Source organism: Garra rufa, chromosome 15, assembly GCF_049309525.1.
Source record: "Garra rufa chromosome 15, GarRuf1.0, whole genome shotgun sequence".
NCBI classification, from domain to species: Eukaryota; Metazoa; Chordata; class Actinopteri; order Cypriniformes; family Cyprinidae; genus Garra; species Garra rufa.
Window position 1 is genome coordinate 19,483,669 of NC_133375.1, and position 17,482 is coordinate 19,501,150.

The 17,482-nt window shown below is 33.3% G+C and overlaps 1 protein-coding gene across 2 annotated transcripts; it reads left to right on the forward strand.

The window, feature by feature from the left end:
- Positions 1-52: 52 nt before the first annotated feature.
- Positions 53-17,092, forward strand: nim1ka (NIM1 serine/threonine protein kinase a). 2 transcript variants are annotated; one of them, XM_073819667.1, is made up of 5 exons: positions 53-425; positions 6,846-7,415; positions 9,106-9,463; positions 12,137-12,405; positions 16,089-17,092. In XM_073819667.1, the coding sequence occupies exons 3-5, from the start codon at positions 9,166-9,168 to the stop codon at positions 16,842-16,844; spliced, it is 1,323 nt and encodes a 440-aa protein (XP_073675768.1). In that variant the 5' UTR covers positions 53-425; positions 6,846-7,415; positions 9,106-9,165; the 3' UTR covers positions 16,845-17,092. The 2 variants fall into 2 exon arrangements, with proteins under 2 accessions (XP_073675768.1, XP_073675769.1); XM_073819668.1 differs by lacking the exon at positions 53-425 and adding an exon at positions 2,172-3,233.
- Positions 17,093-17,482: the final 390 nt, after the last annotated feature.

Sequence of the window (17,482 nt, forward strand, 5' to 3'; positions counted from 1 at the left end):
ACTGCTCAGTGGAATTAGAAAGTTTTAAAACCACTAGTTTATAGGATCACAATCACTGTTACTAAATTGATACTTTATTTACATTATTTATAATCAGGACCACGCATAGGTTCAAAAGTAAGTGACTTTTTTTTCTTGAAAACTACAGTCTTGAATTTGTAACTCTTTTTTTTGCAAATCTCAAAGGACATTGACCATTTTTTCTATTTTACCAATGTCCTAATAGCCTATTGGTTCAAGAACCCCTGTAGTCCCGCCTCCATGCTGTGATTGGCTAACAGAACTGTCCGTCACTTGACCTCCCTGTTGCTGTGATGGTGCCTCTCGCATCCCATTCAGGCCAATGACACGCACCGAGTTAAAACAAACTGAATGATCCCGCAACGAATGCGCACAATAATTCAACGAGGCAACACATAAGAAAGGTAAGGATATTTAGCCTTATCATTTCGCATCACCCTGAGACGCTAACAAAGAATACATAAAAGCATTATGAATTCATGTAGGCTTACAAATTGTTTACAAGGCTTGTACATACCATATGTTCAGATATTAATAGACAAGTCGTGATGTTGATGTATCTGGCGGTACTGCCCAGCAGCGGTTGTTATGGAAGCGTGTAAACTCCAATTCATCTTTGGCGCATCATCTCATTACAAATTTTGGCTGGTGTTATTATCACTTATAATTATATTACACAGAGCTCAATAGACACTAAAATCTGACACATGCGTGTTGTTACCTTTACTGACTTGGAATGCGATTAAATTAAAGTAGTTTTGTTATTTTGTCATTTTATCTGTTTATAATAAATATATTTCATATTATTTTTAGTATTACTAATATCTATGTAAATATATGAATTGTTATTTTTTTACCAAACAGTTCTAAAGCTATACAAACTGATTTAAAATCCTCTGATCAAATGGCGTTTGTAATTAACATGATTTTAGTCTTGCATTTGGGAATTTGTGGGGGTAAATAATAAAGCCGCATTAGTGTTTGAAAAGTACAGGTGTGTGAATCTCCAGGCCTGAATGAATAGAGCTGATCTCAAATGGCTTCTGAATAGAAGTATTAATTTACTGAGAATATTGTAATTTATGATATTGAATGATCCTTTCTAGTTTCTCACGGATTGATGCCAACTTTTGTTCAGGCTCCTTTGATGACTCCTTAGTTGGATGACATGAAACATGGTTTTAGGTCTGAGATTAAAGCTGCTTTGATGGGTTGGGAATACATTAACAGGGGCACAATGCAACGGAAACAGCCTTTTCTGTGGTTTCATCGCATAATCTGCATGTTTTTTTCCCCTCAAAGGTCCAAACATCAATTGAACTCCTTAATTATGTTCCTTATTTAAGGACTCATTCAGACATGTATCAAAATCTGAATACATGTTCCGAAGCATGTGCGATGCTTGTGGTTTTGTGCATTAATAGCGTTATTTAAAAAGAGATGTCTATGGCTACCCACATTCTTTAAAATATCTTCTTTTGTCCTCAGCAGAAGAAAGAAATTCATACAGGTTAAGAACAATATGTGTCATTTATCAAAGTAATTATGTGGATGATCTGATAGTAAGAAAATGATTCGAAATTTGGTAGTTGGCTACGTGATGGAAATTCCAGATTGGCACCTCTGGCCCCCTATTGTCCCTGATCTTTTCACTATTGAGCTCTTTTTCCCCTCTCTGTCCATGTGTCTCAATCAAAACACACACAGGAGGGCTTTGTGTAGCTGTGCCTACGAGTGTGAACACAGAAGCTGCTTCTGAAATCGCATACTGAGTGGGTACTACATTAGATTTGGAACTTACTTCACGGTTGTTAAAAAGGATGTTCTATATACTAGGAATATAATCTGGATGTACTTTATGTATTATGTCGTCATTGTCATGTGACTTATGGTGTCAGTGTGGCCTCATGGGATAGTAAAGTGTCCAACGAATGCATATTTCAGAATTGCACCGGAAGTAGAAGGTCATCCTGGTGTTTTTGCCAAATATGTGACCCTGGGCCACAAAACCAGTCATAAGCTTTCAATTGATGTATGGTTTGTTAGGATAGGACAATATTTGGTTGAGATACAACTATTTGAAAATCTGAATTCTGAGGGTGCAAAAAATCTAAATAATGAGAAAATCACAACTTTAAAGTTGTCCAAATAAAGTTCTTAGCAACGCATATTACTAATTAAAAGTTTTGATATATTTATGGTGGGAAATTTACAAAATATCTTCATGGAACATGATCGTTACTTAATATCCTAATGATTTTTGGCATGAAAGAAATTTTGTTTTGATCCATACAGTGTATTTTTGGCTATTGCTACAAATATACCTATGCTACTTAAGACTGGTTTTGTGGTCCAGGCTCACATATTATAAGAATACTATGCATTTGGATATACAGCTTCTTTCACATACTGCTTTTTGCCTATAGTAGGGAAGTAGGCATATTAAAAGTATAGTTTACCCAAAAATTAAAATTTTCCTATGATTTACTCACCCTAAAGCCATCCTAGGTGTATATCACTTTCTTCTTCCAGACGAATTTAGTCTATGATATATATTTAAAAAAAATGTCCTGGCTCTTCCAAGCTTTATAATGGCGGTGAATGGCTGTTGAGATTTTGAAGCCCAAAAAAGTGTGTCCATCTATCATAAAAAGTACTCCATGTGCTCCATGTACAACTGTTAGAGGAAGCTAGAGATTACAGTTTATAAAGATTTAAATATGGATATTTATCTTACATAAACACATCAATTCACTTCAGAAGGTTTTTAACCCCCCCAGAGCCGCGTGGAGCACTTTTTATGATGGATGGACACTTTTTTGGGCTTCAAAATCTCAACAGCCATTCACTGCCATTATAAAGCTTGGAAAAGTCAGGACATTTTTTATTATAACTCTGATTGTGTTCGTCTAAAAGAATAATAATGGGGTAATTTTCATTTTTGGGTGAACTATCCCTTTTAAGAATTGCTTTATTTAATTCTACTTTCTGTAGAATGTATACCTGCATTTAGAGCAAAAGGTTCTACTAGCTGAAACTTGTACGTGCAACAAGGCTTTTTCTTTCCTAGGGGCCACTGATATCCCATGTGTTTAGTGTTTATCTTGTGTGTAGATCAGGGCCGGATCAGTAGAAATGGCCCCTGTGGACAGTGCTTAACGCTTCGTCAGTGCTTCTGTCCCATGGGGCGTGAAAGGAGTCACACAGTTGATGTAAGTACCACATTCTAAATCCTCCTCGTGAGACTCAAGCTAATGGTGCCGTGTACCAGAAAGGAGCTAAATGATGAGCTATTGGCATTTTTTAGTAATTGATATTGAAGTTGGGGTTTTAAAATTTCAAGATGTTCAATGTAAAATAGTTTAATTCACCTATAATGTGAATTCAGTCATAATTTCATCACCCACATGTTGTTCCAAACGTGTGACAAGAGATTAAACCCTTTTAATTAAAAAAAAATATATATATATATATTTATTGAGGAATAAAACCGTCAAAACATATATTGGACATGACAGCATATTATTTTACGTGAGACAGCAAAAAATAAATAAGTAAAATTAAAATAAACAAACAATCAAAACAAATTGAATAAGCAGTTTTTTTTCTAAAGGTCAGAAAGATGTGGGAGAAGAAAAGCGTGAGAGGGTGAGATCATTATGCAGACACATGCACATCCATGCACTTGAAAGGGTCTTTTTAGGATTCCTGCTTGTTTTACACTTTAAAAGAGAATTCTGTCAGCCGGTGAATCTTTGCAGCCCTTTCAGCAATCAGCAGCACTCACACACACATGCAGAAAGGTGTTTGAAGCCTGAGGACTTGAGTATTCATGAGAAACATCACTTTGATTATGTGTGCTGTGAGCGTGTGAAGTAGGGCAGTCAGAATGATATCAAATATAAGGAAGGTCAAATATCTGCATCATATTTTCAGCCATCTGATTATTTGTTCTTGCTACCATCCCACTATTTACAGTCGAGGTCAAAAGTTTACATACACTTTGATGAATCTGTAAAATGTTAAATATTTTACCAAAATATGAGGGGTCATGCAAAATGCATGTTATTTTTTATTTATTACTTGAATAAGATAGTTCACAGAAAAGATGTTTACATATAGTCCACAAGAGAAAATAATAGTTGAATTTATAAAAATGACGCTATTCAAAAGTTTACATACACTTGATTCTTAATACAGTGTTGTTACCTGAATGATCCACAGCTGTGTGTTTTTTGTTTTTTTAGTGATAGTTCACGAGTCCCTTATTTGTCCTGAACAGTTAAACTGCTCGCTGTTCTTCAGAAAAATACTTCAGGTCCCACAAATTCTTTGGTTTTTCAGCATTTTTGTGTATCCATCTTTTCACACTGAGGACAACTAAGGGAATCACATGCAGCGTTTGAACGGTAGTGTATTTCTCGATCAGGCTAGCTAAAATAAAATGTTGTGCGTATAAACCTGTAGTCTTTGCTCAGTGCTGACGCCAACTGTAAGCTCTTGTTTTGATTGAGTGAATGAAGAAGGATTAAATCTGCTTCTCAGAAAGATCTGCTGATTGCATACAAGACTGTTCAGGTTCTCATTCGATTGTCAAATCACTGATCATTTATGGCAGTTACACAAACAAGTACTTTGAAAAATGTACAACACACACACATGTAAAGATACATAACGATAGGGCTGTTTTATCACTTTTTAATGCCAAAATGGCACTTGATCAGCTCCAAAAGCACTTTCAACAGATCTGATTGGTTTAGCTAAAATTCTAAAATGCTGATGCTTGAAAGTTAAAACAAAAGAATACAAGGTATATTGCGTCAAAGAACCCTGTTGAAAACCAAGCTCAGCAGCTTATATCAGCATCACCGCTCGCCTCCACCTGCAAAAAACACATTGTCACACCTAAAGGTGTCTGTGCAGGTGCAATACTCAACAGCTCTGTGAGAAGAAACTGCCTCAGTTTAACACACCCAGTATTCTGTGATTAAAAAATGTGCAATAAAAACCATCTAATTACTCCTCTGTTAAAGGTGTAATAATTATAATTATAGAAATATTATTGCAATTTTAGTAGGAATTGTTTTTAAATGCAATTTATTCCTGTGATGGCAAAGCTGCTTTGAGCAGTCTTCAGTGTCACACGATCCTTCAGAAATCATTTTAATTAAATTGATGATTTGAATATTATGTTATTGCTTCAAACAGTTGAAGTCAAAAGTTTACGTTCACCTTGCAGAATCTGCAAAATGGTAATTATTTTACCAAAATAAGAGGGATTACAAAATGCATGTTACTTTTTATTTAGTACTGATCTGAATAAGATATTTCACATAAAAGACGTTTACGTATAGTCCACAAGAGAAAATAATAGTTGAATTTATAAAAATGACCCCGTTCAAAAGTTTACATACACTTGATTCTTGTTACCTGAATGATCCACTGAATGAAAAACTGTTTTTTTGTTTAACAATAGTTGTTCATGAGTCCCTTATTTCTCCTGAACAGTTAAACTGCCTTTTGCTCTTCAGAAAAATCCTTCAGGTCCCACAAATTCCAGCATTTTTGTGTATTTGAACCCTTTCCAACAACGACTGTATGATTTTGAAATCCATCTTTTCACACTGAGGACAACTGAGGGACTCATATGCAACTATTACAGAAGGTTCAATCGTTTACTGATGCTTTAGAAGGAAAAGCGATGAATTAAGAGCTGGGGGTGTAAACTTTTGAACCAAATGAAGATGTGTACATTTTTTTTTTATTTCGCCTAAATATCCTATCTTTTCATTTAGTGCTGCCCTTCAGAAGCTACAGAAGATACTTACATGTTTCCCAGAAGCCAAAATAAGTTACATTTACCCTGATCTTAAGCTTCATGTCTTCTTTCTGAAGCATCAGTGAGCGTTTGAACCTGTAATAGTTGCATATGAGTCCCTCAGTTGTCCTTAGTGTGAAAAGATGGATCTCAAAATAATACAGTCATTGTTGGAAAAGGTTAAAAAGCACAAAAATGCTAAAAACCAAAGAATTTGTTGGACCTGATGGATTTTTCTGAAAAACAGTGGGCAGTTTAACAGGACAAACAAGGGACTCATGAACAACTATCACTAAACAAAAAAACAGCTGTGGATCATTCAGGTAAGAACACAGTATTAAGAATTAGGTGTATGTAAACTTTTGAACAGGGTCAGTTTTATCAATTCAACTCTTATTTTTCTCTTGTGGACTATATGTAAACATCTTTTATGTGAAATATCTTATTCAGGTCAGTACTAAGTAAAAAATAACATGCGTTTTATATATGTTCCCTCTCATTTTGCTAAAAGAATTAACTTTTGGCAAATTATGCAAGGTGTATGTAAACTTTTGACTTCAACTGTATATCATTTTATTTGTGGTCCAGTGAGGCGTAATGGGCTTATAGTGCTTGTTTTATGTGCTGTTAGCGCTCCGTGGCTCTAGAGAGTGAGGTGACGGCACTGTGTGTTCTTATATTGTGCTCTATAGGGACGTTGTTACAGGAACTACATCAGCAAACTCACCCTAATTGCATCCTGAAACACAAACACACTGATTTCAGTCACATTTGTAGTTAGACATTTAATTTAGTCAATTAGTTCAGATTTAATTGCAGATATTTTTTTTAATGATTAAATACTGCAAATGCATCAAAAATGTGGCCCCAGAAAATTGCATGCTGATTTAGACAAGATAAATAAAACGAATAAGCTAAGGGTTTACCTTAAGCAAAGGTGAATTAAGGACAGGGTCAAGGCAGTGTAATGGTCTTGATATATTTTTGTCTTTCTTTCTCTTGCCAGGTAAACTTGAATCCTTTTGTTTAGTCACTCCTGTTTAAATCGAAGACTTAAGGGTCACTAAAAAAGGCACGGATTAGGATCTCTGTACACGCTAATCCCAGAAAGAAGACTGTAGAGTGAGTCAGAAGCACTGAAGAAACACACCGAGGTGAATAAATGAGAGGGAGTGGCTGTTTTCCATGTGGAACCCAGCTTCTGAATGACTAACCAGGCAAAGATGTTAAATGAGAGGAAGCATTTTACAAGAAGCCAGGGCCACGGAGAGCAGCGGGGAGCCTTGTTATAGCAGCCAGGCAACAATCACAGCCCTCATCGTTCTCAACGCTGATCCGCGGTCTATTTTTATCACTGAGGCAACGCACCAATTAAATTGGGCATATCTGATGAGGTTCAGGGAGATGCAGGACTGAGGGGAAAGAACAGCGCTGTGCACCGGGCCGCTTGGGTGAAGCAGACGACCCGAAACATTTACTTCTTCATACTTTGATATGTTTATAAGCTTGGGTTGAGATGTGGCGATAATGAGCTGATTTTGGAAATTGACGCAGACGTACAGGACAACATGTGAAGGTGAGAAAAGACTATCCATTTATGTCTGAATGCTTTTGTAATGAAAAGCGATGCCTATGTTGTGCATTTATTTAAGAAAAGTACTATTTATCATTAAAGATTTTTATAAATTTAAATTATATTTTAAGCTTTAGTTATTATTTATTATTGGATGTAATAGTTGTATTTATATTTGTGTACAGTTAACCTTGAATAACTATGTGTGCGTACGTTACAAATATGAAATATAATATTTTTTGTATATAAAGAGTTTATTTGCAAAAACAGATAACCACTTTTTTAACATTTTCAAAAATGATGTTTTTTATTATCATGTTTTTGTTGTTTTATTGTGTTAGTTAGCTGTATTTTTATTTTTATTTTACAAAATAACCCAACTGCAGTTTGATTGAAATTAACTGGAATGCACAATGAAAAACACGATCTGTTGTTGCAAATGAACTCTATATATATAGCAGTTACTACAATTTTAAAATTTTATAAATATTATTTAAATAATTATTATTATTTAGAATGGTACTATTTTTTTATTATTTACACCGCTGTTCAAAAGTTTTGGATCTGTAAGATTTTTTTATATTTTTAAATAAGTCTCTTGTGCTCATTAAAGTTCCATTTATTTGATCAAAATACAGAAAAAATATTATGAAATATTGTATCTGCTCATCAAGGCTGCGTTAATTAGATGAAAAATACAGAAAAACTGTAATATTCTGAAATATTATTGTAATTTAAAATAGTGGTTTTCTATTCTATTATACTTTAAAATAGTTTTTATTCCTGTGATGCAAAGCTGAATTTTCAGCATCATTACAGCCTTCAGTGTTACACAATCCTTCAGAAATCATTCTGATATGCTGATTTATTATTAATGTTAGAAACAGTTGTGCTGCTTAATATTTTTATTATATATTTGGAACCTGTCATACTTTTTTCGGGATTCTTTGATAGATAAAAGTTAAAAAGAACAGCATTTATTGAAAACAGAAATCTTTTCTATCACTTTTTATCAAAACACTATTTTAAATTTGTAATAATATTTCACAATATTACAGTTTTTTGTTTCGTATTTTTAATTAAAAAAAAAAATGCAGCCTTGATGAGCAGAAAAAAAAAACATTTAAAAAACATACTGATACCAAACTTTTGAATGCCATTGTATATATTTGACCCTGGTAAAAAAATCTTTATATATCATTTAAAAGGTGAATAAATTAGCTTTCCATTGATGTATGGTTTGTTATTATAGGACAAAATTTGGCTTGGTTTGAGATACAACTATTTGAAAATCTGGAATCTGAGGGTGCAAAAAAATCTAAATATTGAGAAAATTGCCTTTAAATTTGCCCAAATTAAGTTGTTAGCAATGCATATTACTTTTCAGAAATTAAGTTTTGATATATTTACAGTAGGAATTTTTGAAAATATCAACATGGAACATGATCTATACTTAATATCCTAATGATTTTTGGCATGAAAGAAAAATCGATCATTTTGACCCATACAATGTATTTTTGGCTATTGCTACAAATATACCCATGCTACTTACGACTGGTTTTGTGGTCATGGGTCACATATTATATTATTTGTTTCTTGATAAATAATGGATTTGTTTATAGGCAGAGGTTACGAAAGAAGGGGTGACACTTCCTCTGTTGTTCTCTAATTGTGTACCATTTAATATCTTCAGGTGGTGCCTTAGTTCCAGGTCTCCTGCCATGAGCTAAGCCCCCCAGTGGCCTGTGGCAGGATGACTGCTGTCTACCCGGCTGGGGGGGGCTCCGTCGGGGTCTCAGAAGCGGCCACGGGTCCCCAGCGTTATGCCCGATGGAGCCGTCAGGACAGCTCCGACATCTGCACGGACGACGAGGGGACCCAGCCACGCCGCCTCACCCCACTGGAGAAGCTCAATCTGGACATGTGCCAAGATGAGAAGATGGTGAGGGAGCTCACCGTGGGCCGCCGCATCGGCTTCTACAAGATACGGGGCGAGATCGGCTGTGGAAACTTTTCCCACGTCAAACTGGGCATCCACGCTCTGACGAAAGGTACACACGTCAGTTCAGAGACACAGGCATTATGTTGATTACGATTGGTTATGCTTTGACTTTCTTGAAAGGTTTTTCATAATTATTGATTATTGATTTCACATATGTGACCCAGGACCACAAAACCAGTCATAAGGTTACATTTTACAAAACTGAGATGTATACATCATATGAAAGCTCAATAAATAAGCTTTCTATTGATGTATGGTTTGTTAGGATAGGACAATATTTGGCCGAGATGCATCTATTTGAAAATCTGGAATCTGAGGGCGCAAAAAAATCAAAATACTGAGAAAATCACCTTTAAAGTTGTCCAAATTAAGTTCTTAACAATGCATATTACTAATCAAAATTTACATTTTGATATGTTTACAGTAAGAATTTTACAAAAAATCTTCATGGAACATGATCTTTACTTAATTTCCTAATGATTTTTGGCATAAAAGAAAAATCTATAATTTTGACCCATACAATGTATTTTTGGCTATTGCTACAAATATACCCCAGCGACGTAAGACTGGTTTTGTGGTCCAGTGTCACATATATTGATATTTTCATCTTAGTGCAGCTCACTGATACTCTGGACAACTTTATGATCTTGGGGTAGTCCTAGAGCCCTCTGACACACTGTAAAGTGCTTGGAAATGCATATTTAGAGCTGTATTTGTCGTTTGATTAACCTTTATTAGTCTTTATAAGTCTTCCCAGTAAATTAGAAGTTTAAAACATCAGATGTTTTACACTATAGGTGTTAATAGTTGAATTAGATCTGCTCTATTTTTTAGAAATAAATATTTGTGTATAATTAATGTTATAATAATCCATAGTAGTCATTCACTTTTTTAATGTTGCGAGATCACTAAACATGTTTTACACTACCAGTCAAAAGTTTTTGATTTTTAATTTAAAGCTTTTTTATGTTTTTTAACATTTTAAGTTTCTTCTGCTCACCAAGTCTGCATTTATTTAAACCAAAATACAACAAAAGCAGTAATATTGTGAAACATTTTTACTATTTAAAATAACTGCTTTCTATTTGAGTATATTTTAAAATGTAATTTTATTCCTGTGATCAAAGCAAAATTTTTAGCATCGTTACTTCAGTCTTCAGTGTCACAAGATCCTTCAGAAATTGTTTGATGAATAGAAAGATTCAAAGATCAGCATTTATCTGAAATAAAAAGCTTTTGTAACATTATACACTATACTATTCAAAAAGTTGGAGTCAGTATTATTATTATTATTATTATTGTTTTGGAAAAGAAATTATAGAAATTAATACTTTTATTTATCAATTATGCTTTAAATTAATCAAAAGTGATGATAAAGACATTTATAATGTTAGAAAAGATTTCTATTTCAGATAAATGCTGTTTTTCTGAACTTTCTATTCATCGAAGAAACCTAATTAAACATCTGCTCAGCTGTTTTCAATATAATAATAATAAATGATAATACATTTTTGAGCTGCAAATTAGAATATTAGAATGATTTCTGAAGGATCATGTGACTGGAGTAATGATGCTAAAAATCAGCTTTGAAATCACAGAAATAAATTACATTCTAAAATATCTTGAAATAGATAACAGTTGTTTTTACTTAAAATAATATTTCACAATATTACACACTTTACTGTATTATTGATCAAATAAATGCAGCCTTGGTGTGCAACTGTGCATACAGACTTCTTTGAAAAACATACAAAAAATGACCAAAAACGTGAACAGTAGTGTATTTCTCAATCAGGGTAGTTGGAATAAACTTTTGTTGTGCTAGTAAACCTGTAATCTTCAACATAATAATAATAATAAATGTTTTTTGAGCAGCAAATCCGAATATTAGAATGATTTCTGAAGGATCATGTGACTGGTGTAATGATGCTAAAAATTCAGCTTTGAAATCACAGAAATAAATTACATTTTAAAATATATTCAAATAGAAAACAGTTATTTTAAATAGTAAAAAATATTTCAGAATTGAACTGTTTTTGCTGTATTTTGAATCAAATAAACACAGGCTTGGTGAGCAGAAGAAACGTCTTTAAAAAAAAAACATAAAAAATCTTACTGTTCAAAAACTTTTGACTTGTAGTGTAATTGTAACCCATATTTATTATTTAACAGCCTTTTATTGTTTAAGTTTTCTGACATAAGTAAGAGTGGTTTATGCTCAGTGTTACTGATGAATTAATTATATAAATTGTTATATTGATGAATATGTGTCTCGAGAGTCAAGTTTACATTGATAATGTCTGAAGCATGCCCTCGGTCAAAGTCAAGCTGAGACAACTTGTCTGGTCCAGACACACATGGATCGATTTGAGGTGTCACATTTCTTTCGAGACCTTTAGAATTGCTGTAGCCCTCATCAAAGATTGGTGTGTGTAAGGGATAGGAGGTTGCGGTGTGCCATTACAAAGCCATTTGTGAATTCATGCGCAGAGCATTTTGAGGATTTGTAGTGCCGCAGCAGATCTTGAAGAGAGGGTGTTGAATGACATTCCGTATCGCATGGCACCATATCTGATATCAAAACTGCTCAAATGACTTTCCTTTATTACATTTGACTTTTACTGCTGTTTGACTAAACAATTCATATGTACAGTCTAATTAGTAAGAATACATATGATTGAATGAGAATCTCCACTAAGTGAAACTTTGTTGTCATCCACAGACAAAGTGGCCATCAAGATCTTGGATAAGACCAAGCTCGATCAGAAGACCCAAAGGCTGCTCTCCCGGGAGATATCAAGCATGGAGAAGCTGCACCATCCAAATATCATTCGTCTGTATGAGGTGGTGGAGACGCTGACCCGTCTACATCTGGTCATGGAGTACGCAGGCGGGGGAGAGCTCTACACCAAGATCAGCACAGAGGGAAAGCTCTCCGACATCGACAGCAAGATTGTCTTCTCTCAGGTTCTCTCAGCTGTGAAGCATATGGTGAGATTTACATGATGCAAATGAATAGAATTCAATAAGGGAAGATTTGTTATAATTGTGGGCTAAATGTTTACAAGGTGCAAACATATTCTCATTGTGATTCCTTTGTTTTTCCTGACCTTTAATAAATATGCCTATTTAGAAGATTGCTACATTTGATTCAAAACCATGGTGTACCTCATACATAAATAATATAGTCCCCTGGTAAAAATCGCGTTTTGGGGGTAATGTTTCTTTTGGTCGGTCCCACTGGAAAAAAAAAATGTATTCCAGGGGCTAAATATCACGTTATTGGGCTCACTTCATTGCACAGACATGAAAAAGAATCCATTGCAACACTTTTAAATTAGACCAATTCTGCGGGAAAACCATGGACTTGGCAACCCTGGTTACAGGGTATTGTAAAGAAAAAGCCTCTAAACCAATACAATCTTACACAAAAACCTTTATTTTATATATGTATATATGTATGTATGTATGTATGTATATATATATATATATATATATTATATAGTTTGGCATTTAAAATAATAAAATAATATTAAACAAATATGTAAGGGATAAATAAACGGTTTGCCGTGCAGAGGCAACCACCCTCCGCTTCGCGTCGGGCGGTTATTAGCCTCCACGTCGTGCATTTTAAATCCTTTAATGCACGGCAAACCGTTGATTATCCCGCTTATTCCATGGTCATTTGCCAAGTTATAGACAAGTTAAAACTTGAATTGATATTTGCAGCACAATATTTGACCGAATAGGTAAAAAAGACGGTTATTTTCGTCAGTTATGACACGCAGCTCTAGCATTCTGCCCGCTTCAAATCAGACACAGAGATGAAATAGTGCGGTAAGATCACATTTATTTGAATGAATTATAGCATTTATTTAAGTAAATTATCGATCGACCGAGAGAGAGCGAGAAGGCGAGGTAGAGATGACAGTTTTGTGTGTGTGTGTGTGTGTGTGTGTGTGTATGTGTTTGTGTGTTTAGTGTATGTGCGTACCTGCCTGCATTGCTGTGCGTCTGCGCGTCTCTCTCTACAAACAACGAATTCATTCAAAAACAGCAGTTTTACCACTTCGCTGATGAGGAATATAACGTAGCGATCTAGGATATTTTACCAATAAAAATCGCGGGGAAGTGCTGACAAGAAGTTTATGTATGTGCGCAGCACAATCCGATCTCCGACCTCTCTCTCTCTCTCTCCCTCTCTCTCTCTCTCTCTCTCTCTCTCTCTCTCTCTGCTTTTGCGTGCATCAATTAAAGCAGCGCATTAATATAGAACAGTGATTAAACTGACTTGGAACTACCTGTGCATTAAACGGTTTTACTGCACACCTGCCAGCCAATCAGAATCCAGTATCCAGACATTCCATGGAATAAATATTTTTAACACACACTCACATAAGAATTTCTTATATATTTATATTTATTTAAAGTTTGGCAGATTTAAGCCATTTCATGCCAGTTTACATAGTTAAGAGACATAGTTTGAAATTCAGAAATACAACACAATACCATTGAATTAAATTACATAGAATATATAAAATATTATTTGTACATTTTTTATATGCTTCTTTGATCATTATTTGATATGCATCTTATTTTTTATTAGGTTGTTGAATTAGTTGTTGATTACATTAATTTTTTTATTATTATTTTGGAGTATTGAATATATTTTAATACATTTCATATTATAGTTAATAATTATTAATTGTTTACTTTTTAAAATGTTGCATCAATAAATATGTTGAGAGAATATTTATTATAAAAAGTTTTCAAAAGTATTAAATATTTTTAATATAATTTATATTATAATTAATAATAATTATTATTTAATGTTGTAACATGACTAAAATGTCATAAATTGTAGTAAAAATAAATATATATATTTAGAATATTTAGATTGCCACATTTGATTTAAAACAATGGTGTACCTCATATATAAATTCAATTATGACAATAATGATATTTTGGTAGGTATAAAAAATGGCTGTTACAGTCAGGGTTGCCAGGTTTTCACAACAAAACAAACAAATTGTATTAAAAATAAATATGCATATTAAGAGTATTGCTACATTTGATTCAAAACAATGGTGTACCTCATATATATATATATATATATATATATAAAAAATTGACAATATTGGTAATGATATTTTTGGTAGGTATATAAAAATGACTGAAGTTTTTGAAAAATACATTTGTGGAGTATTGAGTAAAATTGAATATAATTATTATTATAGCTAATAATTATTAATTGTTTACTTTTTTAAATGTTGCAGCGATAAATATGTTGAGAGTTGTGAACAAAACTATATTGTAATTCAAATATTATTATACAGTGTATGTAAGTTATTAAAAGCAATAAATATTTTTAAATAATTAATATTAAAATAATTATTTTAAATTACTTTTTTAAAGTGTTGTAACATGACTAAAATGTCGAAAATTGTAAGGAAAAAAATGCATATTTAGAAGATTGCGACATTTAATTGAAAACAATGGTGTACCTTATATATGAATAAAATAATGACAATAATGATAATATTTTTTGTGAGGTATAGAAAAAAATGGCTGTTGCAACCAGGGTTGCCAGGTTTACACAGCAAAACCCACCCAATTGTTATTGATAACTAGCCTTATTCAATAAATATGCATTTTTTATTAGGTTGTTGATTAGATTGAAGACTTTGAAAGATATATTTGAATATAATGATTATTAGAGTTAAAAATTATTGTTTACTTTTTAAAATGTTGCATCAATAAATATGTTGATAGTTGTGAAAAACTATATATTAAGTCAAATATTAGTATATAGTATAAATTTAGTATATATATACGTTTTTAAATATTTAATTTAATTTATTTTTTATATAATTAATAATTATTATTATTTATTTACTTTTTTTAAATGTCAACTAAAATGTCCAACTAATATAATTAATTTAACAATTAATAATTATCATTATTTATTTAATTTTTTTAAATGTCAACTAAAAATGTCAACTAAAATGTGACTAAAAATAACAATTGTAGTAAAAAATAAACATGCCTATTTAGAAGATTGCTACATTTGATTCAAAACCATGGTGTGCCTCATACATAAATAAAAAAATGACAATAATGATATTTCTGGGAGGTATAGAAAAATGGCTGTTACAACCAGGGTTGCCAGGTATTCACAACAAAACCCACTGAATTGCTTCTTAAAGTTGGAATAGTTGTGTTTATGGGATGGTCTCCTGGTAAAAATTGTGTTCTGTGGGTAAAATACAAGTTTTTTGGTGGGTTCCACTGGAAAAAATTTTTTATTCCATTGGCTAAATATCACGTTATTGGGCTCACTTCATCCCATTTACATGACAAACAACCCATGGCAACAGTGTTAAATTAGACCAATACTGCAGGATACTTGGCAACCCTGGTTACAGCAGTCCTGGTATTGTAATGAAAAAGCCTCTAAAACTACATTTCCTAAACAGAAACCTTTATATATATATATATATATATATATATATATATATATATATATTTTTTTTTTTTTTTTTTTTTTTTTTTTTTAAATATTAGAATTTCTTATATATTTATATTATTTAAATAAATATATTTACCCTGTTAAATCAGTGTATCAACATTGTATATTAAGTCATTAACAGTAGTTTATCTTTCTCATTTTGCAGCATGACAACAACATCATTCACAGAGACCTGAAAGCAGAGAATGTTTTTTACACCTGCAGCACTTGTGTTAAAGTGGGAGACTTCGGCTTCAGCACCGTCAGCCGCCGCGACGAGACTCTCAACACCTTCTGCGGTTCTCCCCCTTACGCTGCTCCGGAGCTCTTCAGGGACGAGCACTACATAGGTGCTTGCGTGGACATCTGGGCACTGGGGGTCATGCTCTTCTTCATGGTGACCGGCACCATGCCCTTCCGTGCCGAAACGGTGGCCAAGTTGAAGCGTTGTATCCTGGATGGGACGTACACAGTGCCTACATGGGTGCCGGAACCTTGCCAGAAACTGATCCGCGGCATCCTGCAGCCCCAGCCGTCTGACCGCTACACTGTAGAGCAGATGATGGGCTGTGAGTGGCTGCTGCCGGTGGAGTTTCCCAAGGCCATGGAGCCCTTCAAACTGGACCCGCTCCATCTGGCTGAGTCCAAGCCAGGGGAGCTTGAAGAGCATGAGATAGAGGTGAGGAACGCTTTGGAGGCTCTTGGCATCACCGCAGACCACATTCGTAACAACCAGGGCAAAGACTGCAGGAGCTCCATTACCGGAGTTTATCGAATCCTCTTACATCGCGCACATAAACGACAAGCAGTGGAGAGCATGCCACTAGTTACTCATGTAGTGAACGGAACTGATGCTAAAAAGGATCGTCTCAAGACTTACAGAAGCCTTAGGCATACATCTAAACTCTGCATCATTCTGTGATGCTCAGAAAACAGACATAAAAGTGGACAGCTCACAGGAACTATTATAATAGTTCAGCTAGTGATATTTGATATACCTCTTTTGTTATCTTTTTTCAATTGAAAATGAGATCAGTGAATGTCTCTAATAAAGTAGTCTATATGAATGAATGGAAAGTATGAGTGTTTGCAAGTAAGTGAGAGCAAGACTTTTGTCTTCATGTCATGGATGTCACATCACAAATATATTTAATAAATATAATAAAATGCTCTGGACTGCATTGTTTTATAAAAAAAAAAAAATATATATATATATATATATATGTGTGTGTATGTGTGTGTGTGTGTGTGTGTGTGTGTGTATTTTTTTATTTTTTTAAATCAAATGTAGCAATCTTCTAAATATGCATATTTATTTTTACATTTTTAGTCACATTTTAGTTAACATTTTTAATTGACATATTAAAAAAGTAAAAAAAAATATTATAATTGTTAAATATAATATTAATTATATTAGTTTGACATTTTAGTTGACATTTTAAAAACTTTAATAATTAAAAATGTATTGTTATTATTATTATTATAATTATGTTTTATATATATAATTAAAAACATATACACACACACACATATAATATATGTTTCAATAAAAAAATATAT